Source organism: Limulus polyphemus, unplaced genomic scaffold (assembly GCF_000517525.1).
Source record: "Limulus polyphemus unplaced genomic scaffold, Limulus_polyphemus-2.1.2 Scaffold6966, whole genome shotgun sequence".
Taxonomy (NCBI): domain Eukaryota; kingdom Metazoa; phylum Arthropoda; class Merostomata; order Xiphosura; family Limulidae; genus Limulus; species Limulus polyphemus.
In genome coordinates this window covers 21,258-35,313 of record NW_013672576.1, presented here as the reverse complement: position 1 = coordinate 35,313, position 14,056 = coordinate 21,258, and the positions used below count along the sequence as shown (strand labels likewise).

Below are 14,056 nucleotides of genomic sequence, written 5' to 3'. Positions count from 1 at the left end.
AAAATATATTTTACAAAATGAATAAATAAATCCCATCCCCTCTCTTTATGCAACAATAATGTCCAATTACTTATTTTTTAGAATTTATGTGTCTGTTGCTAAATAATTTTGTTTTATGGATCTATTTCTTACTTTTAAATTCACAAAGTATTTTGGAAAACTGTAACTTAAATAATTTCATAGTAAACTAACAGTTACAATATGACACGAAGCAAAAGATAAACAAAATTTTAAATGATAAATATTTTCTTTTGTTATTTACTTCTACCACACATACATGTTTTCAAAACTAAATTGCATCAGCTTACTGCTATATTATACATATTAATTAAGACAAAATGTTAATCAATCAGAAGTTTCACGTTGTGTAGATGTCGCTCATGTTAAAATGGCAGCGTGTGCTGTTCGTAATAGGAAGGCACGTGTGAATAAAAATAAAAAGAAGTCTTGGCGAAAACATGTTGATATAAAAGAAGTAGAGGATTATTTAGAAGAAAAGCGAGTAGAAGAAAAGACAGGGTAAATTTTACATTATGTATTCTATATGATTATTTGAGCCAATACACAAATATACTAGCAATGTATGTACGTTCACCCTGTTTGTAACTAGTATTGCTAAGTTGTAGCATTTAGTTTTAAGTTTTAACTGTTTGTATCACTTTTCTATGTATACGGCGATTTATTTATTTATTTTCTTAATTTTACGTGCTGCCATGGTTTTTGTCAATGTTACGCCTTTATGGAAATAGTTTATTTTTATCTATTTTATGGGGGTGGTGGTATAACTTTGGACTGTCTATTAAAACAAAGTTGTAGAATTGCGGGATGCACCAAGTGGCAAGTATAAATTTGGTATCACACGTCAGACAAAACCTTATATTTGAGTTATATTGTACGAAAAAAGGATTATATAACACAAGGTATTATTTGATATAGTAAATAATTTCATCTTGCAAGTATTGATTTTGAGATCTTTTTGAGTTTGACAGAGCTTTATCAGCACATATTTGTCAAAACTTTTGAATTAATATTACAAGTTCTCCTCTTTGGACTTTGAACTAATTCCGATTGGCAACGTGCACATATTGTTTGTTTCAAAATATGTTTATTTATGACATTATGTAGTTGTTGTATGATACATTGTCCTTGCTCTGCAGTGGCATTAGTTGGAACTCTGTACTCTTAGTAATAATAAAATTTAGCAAATGGTACAAAACATCATGTCACGTGTTATTGGAGATATAAAAGTTGCATAGACATCTGCCACTGCAATTGGTATACTTTTCAGCATGGTCATTAATCTACAACAGAAATGTATGGCTACCTCTCTTGTTAGAAAGGAAGGTATAAATGATAATGTCCAATTATGGTGAGGTTTAAAGTTTAAAGCTAGATTTTCTGTTGTATTAATGCTAATGTTTCATAGTGTATTAACTTATTAAATGAGATTTTGATGATTTGGAATACAGAGTATTGTTACGTCTCAGTTCGTTTGTTCCCGAGAAACTTCAGCGATACAAGTCCTTTCTTAAATTAAACTACTTTATTCTTTCTCAATACAACTTTGCAATACACAGACTTTCCACAGTCATTTTAACTTAAACACACGCTATAATTCACAATGAACGATTCATGCACTTTACTTTCTACCCCGCTTGACTCAATTGTCCGTCTCTATCTCTGCCTGTCTGCAATTCAATTCTGATTAATTAATTTCGCTTTATCTGGCGCACTTGTATACAAGAATAGAGGATGCGTAGAGAAGACTAGAGTACCACGAACAGACAAGATCCTTCTAGAATCTCATGACATGTTACTAGCATCGTGTGACTTCCATTGTTGTAACAGTATTATTCACTGATTTCTGTTGTAAGATTTAGTGGTAATTCTTGTCATAGTAGAATTTTAACATTTTTGTTATAATAGATTTTTAATGCACCAGCACCTGTTTTAAAAGTAGATAACTTTTGTTTTTAACATTAAATGGTATGTTAAGTTTGTTTCATTGGTTCTAGGCAACTACAAACATGACACTAGAAAAAATGATGTATTATCTTAATCATGACAGGTTCATTAATCATGGAAACTAAACTTAACATCTATTATTTCTGCATTTCAGCATAGCCACAAAATCAACTTTTGAAAACCAATGTTTCTTGAAACACATACAATGTTGGCAATTACAATTTAATAAATGTTGCATTTTTGAGTTCAATTTGTGTGCATGCTTTCCTTGTGTGTTATAGAAGTAATATTTTCAAACTTGCAGGGTATTTTGTTGTTCCCCATTAATCACTCACCTTAATTGTGTTCTCCTTTCAGTGGTCCAGTATCTGAAAAACCAGACGAAGCTTTGTTTTATCTTCACAAAAAGAATAATCCACAAGAAAGTAAGTTGAACACGTCAGTATTAAGGAAAATGTGAATAACATTAATCTTTTATTCTATAAAGTTAACTTTTGGTACACTGACAAGAGGCTTATAGAAGTATCTTGTAAGAAATTATAAATATTTATTGTGACTGTTTGTATGAAATTTGTTTTTCATTTAAAGATGGGCCATTTAATTATGTGTAGCAGTTTAATTAGTCTTGTACAACATAAATAAAAACTGTATGATTGTGAACATAGGTTATGCATATCAAAAGATTACTAAGTTGAGAAAACTTGAAGTTATTAATTAAGAATGGATACACTAAGAATAAACAAGTGACTTTCTTTAAGTGGTTATTATACCAGTCTGGAGTCACTAAGAATAAACAAGTGACTTTCTTTAAGTGGTTGTTATACACATCTGGAGTCACTAAGAATCAACAAGCGACTTTCTTTAAGTGGTTGTTATACACATCTGGAGTCACTAAGAATCAACATGTGACTTTCTTTAAGTGGTTATTATACCAGTCTGGAGTCACTAAGAATCAACATGTGACTTTATATAAGTGGTTGTTATACCAGTCTGGAGTCACTAAGAATAAACAAGTGACTTTCTTTAAGTGGTTGTTATACCAGTCTGGAGTCACTAAGAATGAACATGTGACTTTCTTCAAGTTGTTGTTATACCAATCTGGAGTCACTAAGAATAAACAAGTGACTTTCTTCAAGTGGTTATTATACCAGTCTGGAGTCACTAAGAATGAACATGTGACTTTCTTTAAGTGGTTGTTATACCAATCTGGAGTCACTAAGAATAAACAAGTGACTTTCTTCAAGTGGTTATTATACCAGTCTGGAGTCACTAAGAATGAACATGTGACTTTCTTAAGTGCTCTTGTATAGGCATGTCTCATCCTTCTTGCCTGGTTGCCACATATGCCTTGGCTTAACATTGGGCTGTATTCAGTTTCTTGGTCTCCCAAACTCTGGAGTTTCTTCAGGCTTGAGACTAAAATCCTCTGTTTTCTGTTTGTGTTTCTCAGGTCCAAATTTCATGCCTTCATCTTACTCTCCCTGACCTGTTTTGTTATTTTTCCACACTTTGACTCTTTTTTTGAAGCAATCCACCTTGGGTTTTTTGGTGGATACTCCTTCCCTTATCTTTTCTACATTGACAATAAGGGCCATTGCAGGGTTTCTGTGGTCATGGAAAACCTATAAAAGTCATAACTTTCATAAAAATTCTTGAAGTCATGAAATTTTGCAAAGAATAGAACAGAAACAAACTTGAAATTGTCATATTTTGGCAAAATCGCACTCTGTCTCGGTTACAGAGATTGATGATTCAGGAGGTCTCATGCTGAAATTTATACCATGACCCTCAGCTGTTTGCTCTAGAGCCTTGCCTATGTAATAAACAAGTTCAAAGGTATGAAGGAGTGTACTATATATGCATGCTTAAAACAAACATTGGTACATGATATCCAAAATGATCACCTATAACTTTAGAGTTACTAGGCTGCCAAAACTTCAAAATGTAGAAGTTTTGTTGGGACAAATTACATGTATTTGAAGACCAGTTATGATTATTAACTAAAATATTTTAAGTCTTCATTTTGTGTCAGTGGAATGTTCTAGAAAGAGTCAGGTTTTTATAGGACTTGCAGTGTTAACTGCTGGGACACTTGACCTTTGGCTGCATATTATATTTTCACTAGGGGGTACTCCAATTGGGGGTTATTCAACATCGTAGTGATAACATCATTAGTAACATCCAGATAAATTATCAGATACTTCAGGGAAGGGGCACATAACTTAGGCAGTTTGCACAGGGCACTCCAATTTGTATGGGGAGCCCAGGATCTCGATGTCACTGCCCATTGATAACATAAGGCTCCACTACCATTAAAATAGTGTCAATAACTCTTTAACTGTTGGGCTTATGTATTACTTATAAAGCTGAAATTTCTTTTTTTTCTTCAGAGTGATGTAGCCTAGAATAAGACAACTAGGTATATGCTAGCCTAGCATAGGTACATTTAGTCTTTGACTAGGGCCTTTGGTGGACTGTTGAGGTTTGGGTGATATACTGTAGGCACTGTCCTGTGCTATGTAGCCTAGACATAAGTATAATATCGTATTATTGTTAAATGTAGGCCAGGCCTACCTAGAACCTACAATGTAAATGTTACTGTCAAGACATTCCTATTATTTTAAACAAATAAAAATGACATTCTGAATGGCCAAATGCCCAAAGGAAAACATATTTTTTCGCAGTTCTTTTTTTGTAACAGTTGCCACTGATATTAATAATGTCTGGAAATTACACATTTCGTATGATGTAGATAACTAATCCTGACCATGGTGACTGGATTCAGAAAGACCCTGGAAAATCAAGATGTTTCATCTGTGACAAATCTTCTGATATCAGTAATATGGGTAAAGCTGCAGTGGACAGTCTCATGTCAGGAAAGTAACACATTAATATGGGTGAAGTTGCAGTGGACAGTCTCATGTCAGGAAAGTAACACATTAATATGGGTAAAGTTGCAGTGGACAGTCTCATGTCAGAAAAGTAACACATTCAGAATACGTCTGTAGCAAAAGGACCAAAGTACAAGTCAATTACTTTTTTTATGATGTGAGGTTTGTTGTGAAAACCATTCTATCTAGTCTGAATTCAATATTAACTTGATGACAACTCAAAGATGTTTGTACTGAGATTTTCCTTCAAGTGCAGAGTAAAACCTATCTAGCCTGTCAGAATCTGCAGAACACTGGGGAACCTTTGCTTCATGAACTGTCCTTGAGAAGTTGGAACTCTTTGATAATTGTGTCACTTTGGCACAAGTCTACTTGACCAGCATCAACAAGTAATTTTAGACAGGTTGACAGGGTAGTTCATTGGCTGAAATGTAATAAGTGCAGGATTCAACCAAGTAGAAGTGTAAACTAAGTGGTAGTTGACTCAAAATTTTTCCATAAGCTTCTTTGTAACATTGATGAGAAAACTTTGGCAAACATGTTTGAACTGAAGTACACCTTTCAATTAGCTTTCCCTTCTTCTTCAGACTAGATAGAATGGTTTTCATATCAAACCCCACATCAACACTGGACATCACCTCTGTCACTTAGCTTTCTTCAGACTAGATAGAATGGTTTTCACAACAAACCTCCACATCAACACTGGACATCACCTCTGTCACTTAGCTTTCTTCAGACTAGATAGAATGGTTTTCATAACAAACCCCACATCAACACTGGACATCACCTCTGTCACTTAGCTTTCTTCTTCAGACTAGATAGAATGGTTTTCACAACAAACCTCCACATCAACACTGGACATCACCTCTGTCACTTAGCTTTCGCAGAAGATTTTGAGCATGGGTTTTCTGTAAACAAAGTATTAGTAGTGGAGAATAAAAAACAAAATTCACTTGTAGCAAGAAGGTTGATAAATTATTACTATTGTAATGTTCGAGAGTTTGTAATGTTTCCCTATCAAAAGACCTACTGACAGTAGTTTCATCAGCTAGACAATGCTACAGAAGGTACTTGGAAAAGGAAGCAGCAAAAAAAGAAGTCCAGCAGTGTGAAAAAAGGAAAGCTGTTGGAATCGTGAAAAAAAAGTTACTTGTAGAAGAAGACATGAAAGCATTTCCGTCTGATGCTCGTGAAAAGGTTGAAACTGCAGAATGAACAAGTAACATTACCCTTGTAGCAAAATACTAATGCCATGATGGGTAGTGCTAAAGAAAAGGAAGCCACATTGAAGAAAACAGAGGAGGAAACAGAAACAGTAGAGATAGGTACCTGGTGTGTTCTTACAAAAGGTGCCTTACTCAGATCAGCTGAACTAGCTGTGCTGATGAAATCAATCATATATGTTAGCCATTATGTCTTTGTATCAACATTTGAGAGTATATGTGTTACTCTAATGAATTGAGATATTGGATATGTGTTTCTTCCATTAAAAAAAAATTTTGGGACTTGGTCCTAGAAAAGTCATGGAACATTTTTGCCTGAAAGTGCAAGAACCCTGCCATTAGTTCCCAGAAGAATCAACCTTTCATATTAATCTCTTGGCAGTTTGTCCAGCTTTGGATCATTTTCTTCCAGTAGTATGTGGCCATTTGATTATGAACCATGTGGACAACTCAACTGCAGTTTCAGATATCAAATTTGGTTTAGCTCTCTCATTTTGCAACCTCCTCTTCTGGGATCATTCCCTACATTTCTGACTGGTGGCTTATCATGTTCTTGGTACCTTAAGTCTTGTCACAGATAGTCTCTTCATTCTTGAGGCCAGACAATAATTTTCTCATGAAGTGGCTCCTCAGTTCTCATCATTGGTTTTACCACTTCCAACAACACTGCTCTTCACCTTTTTTTGGTATCCTCTTCTACATCGATCAGCTCTGGCAGTGGATGCATTCTGTCAGAACTGTTTTAACCTCTCTCTTTCTTACCCTTATTTGTCTCATCCCTCATTCAGAACACTCCTTATGGCATCCTGTTGACTTACTTAAACATGATTTTCTTGGTTGAGCCTTCTCCAGTCTTCCTCTTTCTCTCTCCTAGGCTCTTCTTTAACCTTATTCTTCTCTCTTCCATCCAGTCATATTGTCATCAGACTTCACACATGGGATTTGTTTGGTTACTTGCTTTACATTCTTTGTGTGTAGCCTTTGTTCTTTCCCATTCTGTTCAACCAATCTCCTTCTTTATCTACCAGTGGAAATGGCATTTTTTTACCATTGGTCACTACATTGTTTTTACTCATCCTTCTGTTTCATATCTCTCAAGGTTTTTCACATGGCTTTTCAAACAAGGTTTATTGTTATCAACCATTGCTGGTTACCAGGCAGCTCTTTCTACTACTTTCCAATTTTCCCATTACCATTGTGTTTGTTTCTCCCCACTTATCGCTTTGCTCTTCCATACCTTGCACTTTTATTGCACCCATTCTTCTTGCCTTCCCAACTGGGACCTGAATGTTGTTTTCCCTTTCCCTTCCGCCCTTAGAAACTTTGGTTTCCTATTCTTAAAACCTATTTCCTCCTCCATTTTTTCCTATGTTCATTGACATTCTAACATGTATGCCACCAATTCATCCTGCATTCTTTTTCAACACTCGTATGCTCTTCTTTCTCCTGATCGTGTGTTTCTACCTAAAACATCCGTGACATGTGAGGGTGACAGCATGTTCAATGCTGTATCTCTCCCATTTATTTCTCATCATTATTCTCACTCAGTTCTTGATTGCTTACCCTGTTCTGTCCATGCAGTCTGTTGTTATTAGATAATCCCTTTGATTACTAATACAGGTACTAAGTATCAAATTTTATTGTTGTGTCCTGACACAAGTGTACCAATTCAACATTAAAAAGGTTTTATAATCCTTTCTAAGAATTATAATTCAGATTCTATCTGGAAAACTCCTACAAATAATAAGAATAGAAAAAAGATCAGTACAGAATATACACATTTATTGGATAATAAAATGATTTACAATTCCAGATCCTGGAAAAGAAAAAAGCTGGAAAAAGCCACTTCGTTGTCATGACATCTTGTTGCCTAATTCAGCTGTTGTCCCACCCATCAAACCGTGAGTTTATAACCTACAAAATGTTGAAAATATTCAATAACAACTAAAACATATTCCGTTTTAGCTGTAATAAAAGCTTATAAAGTATACCGGATTAGAAACAAGAATTGAGTGCTTTTATAAGAAAAGATAAAAATGTATACACATTTACTAATGAAAATTTATTGACAGTTCACTAAATTATTATTATTTGGACACCTGTATACATTTATATCTTCCTACAATACTGTTACTAAATTATTATTATTTGGACACCTGTATACATTTATATCTTCCTACAATACTGTTACTAAATTATTATTATTTGGACACCTGTATACATTATATCTTCCTACAATACTGTCACTAAATTATTATTTGGACATATGTATAAAATATATCTCCACCTTCAGTCAGTATTGTAGGAAGATATAAATGTATACAGGTGTCCAAATAATAATTTAGTGACAATATTGGAGGAAGATATAAATGTATACAGGTGTCCAAATAATAATAATTTAGTGACAGTATTGTAGGAAGATATAAATGTATACAGGTGTCCAAATAATAATTTAGTGACAGTATTGTAGGAAGATATAAATGTATACAGGTGTCCAAATAATAATTTAGTGACAGTATTGTAGGAAGATATAAATGTATACAGGTGTTCAAATAATAATTTAGTGACAGTATTGTAGGAAGATATAAATGTATACAGGTGTCCAAATAATAATTTAGTCACAGTACTGTAGGATATAACTGTATACAGGTTTAGAAATGAGAGTTTAGTGAGAACATTAATATGTAAAGGTCGATACCTTTATTAGTGTTTTTTCTTCTCCCATCATTAGTACCATTAGAATGTAAAGGTTGGTACATTCATTAATGCTTATTATTCCTGCCACTCCTTACTCCCATTAATGTGTAGTATTCCTGCCACTCCTTACTCCCATTAATGTACTGGGTGATAATAAATGACTTGTAGCTTTTTTAGGTAGTTGGTCTGTATTTATTTTCTAATTGATCTGTTAGATTTTCTCTTTTACTGTTTATTAATTATTGTGTTTATTAGCTATGTTTAATCAATAGTGTTATCAGTCTGTTAGCCTGCTTGGAACAATGACTTTTAATTGGCTCTGATACGGTACTCATGCTAGTCAAGCTAACTGAATGTCGCTATTAGTACTACATGTAGTATCAAATACATGTACATAGATGACATACATCTCAAAAACATGATTATGGTTTAATATAACATTTTTAAACTACATGTAAATGTCTTATGGATTATCATTAGTACCATTTCAACCAAATATAAACTATTTGTTGTGGTGGCATCATCAGTAAATTGTTAATTAGTAGTATCGAAGTTTGGAAATTTGGTTCTCTGAAGGATTTACCATAATTTAAACATCGAAGTCTGTCCTTCATTAAAGTCTTAAATTATATACATGTGTAAAAACAACAATATAGTGATTGTCTTTGTAAGAGGTAAAATTATATTACCTGTTTGACACAAAAATTTAGTAAGTATGTTAGGTATGTTACACTATTTTAGAAATGTTTATATAAATATAAGGCCTTGCAAAATTAAGAAAATATTGTAAGACAAAAAAAATTATGAAGTGGCAAAGATTAGTTGTTATTTCATACGTACAATTACTAGGCATTGCTTTAAACAATTGTCTTCAAACAATTTAATGCTCAACTAATGGGCTGTTCAGTAGAACAAACATATGTCATTTAAGACAATTTATCACTAATCAAAGAAGGAAGAAAAGTGCTTCCCAAGTGAATACTTACCGCCTCATACAGATTAACTTATTTAACTCTTGAGTTCTCACAATCTGCCAAAGAGATTTGGTAGCCACCAGCCTTGTGAAAACTCCCACCTAATCTCATGTGAAAACCTATGAATTTGAACCACTGCATGATGATGTAATTATGCAGCAGAACCCTTCACCAATAGGAGTGTGACACACCTCCATGCACAATGAAGCCCTCTCTGTTCATGCTCATGAATCCTCATTCTTTTCCTCATGAACATGTTTGTTTGAGTTTGCTGAGATTTCTCACGTTTTTGGTTTTCAACTTTAATATGATTGAATTTAAACATACTCGGTATGAATTTACAGTTTACAGTGAACTCTTCTTCTGCTGATGTGAGTGAAGATATTACACTGAACAAATTATCAATAATTTGTTGGAAAGTTCTTTATCTGTGAGAGATGTGACAGCTGTTGTTCAACATGATGCAGCTAGGACCCTCGGCTTCAATCCCTTCTACTCGCTCCCCCTTCCTTCTGGTCTAAAGTTGAGGGTGGTTTAAAAGTATGTCATGTTCCATTATGGAACATGACATACTAAAGACATTCTACAACTATAGTCAGAGCCACAACTATAATCAGAACACATGGAACATGACATACTAAAGACATTCTACAACTATAATCAGAACACAGACTGTCTTTCTTGTTGAGACCACATCTTACTCATGGAATAGTCCCTTTATCCTCAAATTTTCCATTGGATCTGCTCCCAAGTCAGAACTCCTTTCCTAGATGCCTTAATACCAAACTTCCTATCTTTTGATCTCCCATACCTCATCCTTCAGCCCTTGCTGACAATGCTCTCAGTAATGACTAATCTGATCTTTTCCTTTTTGCCTATCATTCACTATGCCTCCTTCCTCAGGTATTTGCTCTGATTCAGGATACCCCTTGCAGAGTCATGTTGGTAACTGCTTACCAGCCTGCCCAATATTGGATTTTCATAACTCTGTTCTCTCTCAGCCAAGTCCACTTCCTTTTCCCAACATTCTGTCCCTTCTGGTCCAACTGCACATGTCATTCATCTTCATCCATGGGATTTGTCCAGTGCATTGCTCATCAAGCAGGGCTATTCTCTTTTGCTGCTCTCTTTATGTGTCACTCTTGTCACCCTTCCACTTCTGCATACCAACCACTGTAAATGGTTGGTCTATCCTTCACCTGACCAACCTAACTTACAACACCTTACCTCCTTATTTACGTGGCTTGCCTGTCTCTACCATTGAGGGTTATTGAACAGTACTATCTACAACATTCTGCCTTTCCTAATACTGCACAATTTTTTTTTTTTCACCTATCCTTATTACTCTCTTCTTTTCCATCCGAATCCTCAAACCTCATTGTACGACCTTGTCCAACTGGAACCTGAATGTCGTTCTTCAAGCTTTCACCTGGGACCCTTTCAAACCTTTTGCCACTTGCTCACTATATTATTTTCTCTCTCAAACATATTTCCTTCTGCTTGCTTGTAGTCATCATCGTTCTTACATCTATGTAATTTATTCCTCCCAAACTCTCTATCACTGCACTTACCTTCTTTACCCCGACTGGTCTTTCCTTCCAAATACTTACACTGCTAGAGAAAGTGGACACACTTTTCTTCCAAAGACTTACACTGCTATGGAAGGTGGGCACAATCTCTCCCATATTTCTTCATTATATATCTCATATCGATGATCTTTCTGACCCAAACAGACTCCTATATCTTGTATGGGCCGTTCATTATTTATCTCACACTTTCATCACCATCTTTTCATTTCTTGGGACCTCTTCTCTACCAGAGACCTCTCTCCCTCCACCCTTACAAGATGGATCCATAAGCTCATCTGTTTGGTTTACCTCTCTTTGATGTTGGATTACCATCAGCTCTTTCAAGTTTCCTCTTACCATGCCCACTGTGTTCTATAAGACCACTTCAGGTCTCCTTATGGTATTTTAATATATATCTGTATCACATTTCAAGTCTGACTCAGACTGTACCTATTCCATGGACTGTAATGGAAAAAGCCAGCATCAGAGTAATATATCTGTCCACTTCTTTAGCTAGTGCTTACTAGCTTTGAAAAATAGGGTTTCACAGTCACCCATTGTACTGTCTTCAGTAAAAGACCTTTCCAGATTGAAGGACCAATGGGGATCTGGACACATTTTGTGGGTCTCCCCTTGCCACCTGCCAGTTACTAGCTACTGGTGTGGTGGACCATGGAGAATCCTCACTGGTTTGGGTCTTTCCATTGGGGCTGGTGTGACCAGATTATAGTGTGTGTCACCCCACATATATAGCTATGATACATCATAATTTTCAAGTAGGCCAGTGTTACAAATAACTTCATTGATCCTTTTTGTAATAACCTTATCTTCCTCATCCTTCTGCAATCAAAATCTGTTCATGTGATATTAGGTGGGAGTTTTCACAAGGCTGATGGCTTACAAATCTCTGGCAGCTCATGCAAACTCGAGAGAAAAATAAGCTATTCTGTGTTCGGAAGTGTGTGTTTATCAGAAAGAGATTTTTAGTTAAAGAAAATGGTAATTTTATCCCCATGTGTATGAAAATCAAACAAGTAACTATATTGGCCTAAAGCTTGTAGCTCAGCATCAGTCTTTATGATATTAATTAAAGAGGTTAGAGGGTACAAACTTTCCTAAATGTCTAAAAGTATAACTAAGATATAATACGGTGCAATTGATGTGTAAACGTATAACTGAAATATAATACGGTGCAGTTGATGTGTAAACGTATAACTGAAATATAATACAGTTGATGTGTTGGCTCAAAAATTTTTTCTTAGGGTCAGTGTGTGAAAAGTTTCATCAGGTTGTTTGAATTTGAAATGTTGACCATATAATTTTGAACAGTTCTCTTAAGTCTGTTTTTTTTAACCCTGTATCAGATTAAAATAAGAATGTAAATGCTAATGAGATAATCTTTAATAGTACAATGCCTGGAAATACAGACAAGTTTTGAAATCATCTTCAATATAAGTGGTTTTATTAAAGGAATATTTAAATACTGACTAATTAAGTAATAATTTTTAAAATTAATTTCATTTTGTTAAAGGGTCTTTGAAAGATGATGTGATTGATAAATTTTAAAAGTTATTTTCATTATAATTTTATGGATTATGCATATTGTGAAAGATAAACCCACTTTTCATGTAACATACTGACTACCTTTGACATGATTTAGAAATAATCTTTAGGCTTAGTTTTTAACAAAATGGTCTGATGAAGAATTGACTGCTCTCAATGAAACAAAGTGTGTGCCTTGTTTTAACACATCTTGATAATGTTATTAGGAGATAAATATGGACTTGCTTTTCTTAGGATACATTTTCTGACTTTGATATTACAGATTTTAAAACCTTCTTTAATCTTGTCAATGTTTTTAGAAGATTAAGAAAAAAGATGTGCTTTCTTTGTAGGTGCCAAAGAAGATTTGTTAGTGGGAAAAAAAATCGCCTGAGAGCATTGAGAAAAGCATCTAACTTAAAGAAGAAGAAAAAATACCATGAAGAGAGAACTACTAAGGAACCACAGCTTAATCGACAGGTGTCTGATCCTGATATTTGGAAAGATGATGGTAATTGTTGATATCATTTGTACTTTCACTAATCTTGTAACTGAAATATAACTTCCTCTGTCCCTCAAAAAACAAAATTCATACTAGTACTTGCACCTGTTTCTCTAATACACAGAATGTGTATTAGTACTTGCACCTGTTTTTCTAATACACAAAATTCGTATTAGTATTTGCACCTGTTTCTCTAATACACAAAATTCGTATTAGAACTTGCACCCGTTTCTCTAATACACAAAATTCGTATTAGAACTTGCACCCGTTTCTCTAATACACAAAATTCGTATTAGAACTTGCACCCGTTTCTCTAATACACAAAATCCGTATTAGAACTTGCACCCGTTTCTCTAATACACAAAATCCGTATTAGAACTTGCACCCATTTCTCTAATACACAATATTTGTATTAGAACTTACACCTGTTTCTCTAATACATAAAATTTGTATTAGAACTTGCACCTGTTTCTCTAATACACTAAAATTCGTATTAGAACTTGCACCTGTTTCTCTAATACACAAAATTCGTAATAGTACTTGTACCTGTTTCTCTAATACACAAAATTTGTATTAGTACTTGCACCTGTTTCTCTAATACACAAAATTCGTATTAGTACTTGCACTTGTTTCTCTAATACAATTGCTCTACTTCTACTGGTATGAGTGATGATATTATTTACCTGGAACAAAT

The 14,056-nt window shown here is 34.4% G+C and overlaps 1 protein-coding gene across 2 annotated transcripts in view; it reads left to right on the top strand.

Moving 5' to 3' along the window:
- The first annotated feature begins 366 nt into the window (after window positions 1-366).
- The window catches only part of LOC106474224 (ribosome biogenesis protein NOP53-like), a 29,485-nt gene continuing 15,795 nt past the window's right edge, over window positions 367-14,056 (top strand). Inside the window, exons 1-4 of one of the 2 annotated variants that reach the window (XM_013934917.2) lie at window positions 367-519; window positions 2,323-2,390; window positions 7,893-7,980; window positions 13,214-13,371. In XM_013934917.2, coding sequence (XP_013790371.1) covers window positions 389-519; window positions 2,323-2,390; window positions 7,893-7,980; window positions 13,214-13,371 — 445 coding nt within the window. In that variant the 5' untranslated portion in view covers window positions 367-388. Of the gene's footprint in view, window positions 520-2,322; window positions 2,391-7,886; window positions 7,981-13,213; window positions 13,372-14,056 lie in introns of both variants that reach the window. The other variant, XM_013934915.2, reaches the window with a different exon arrangement.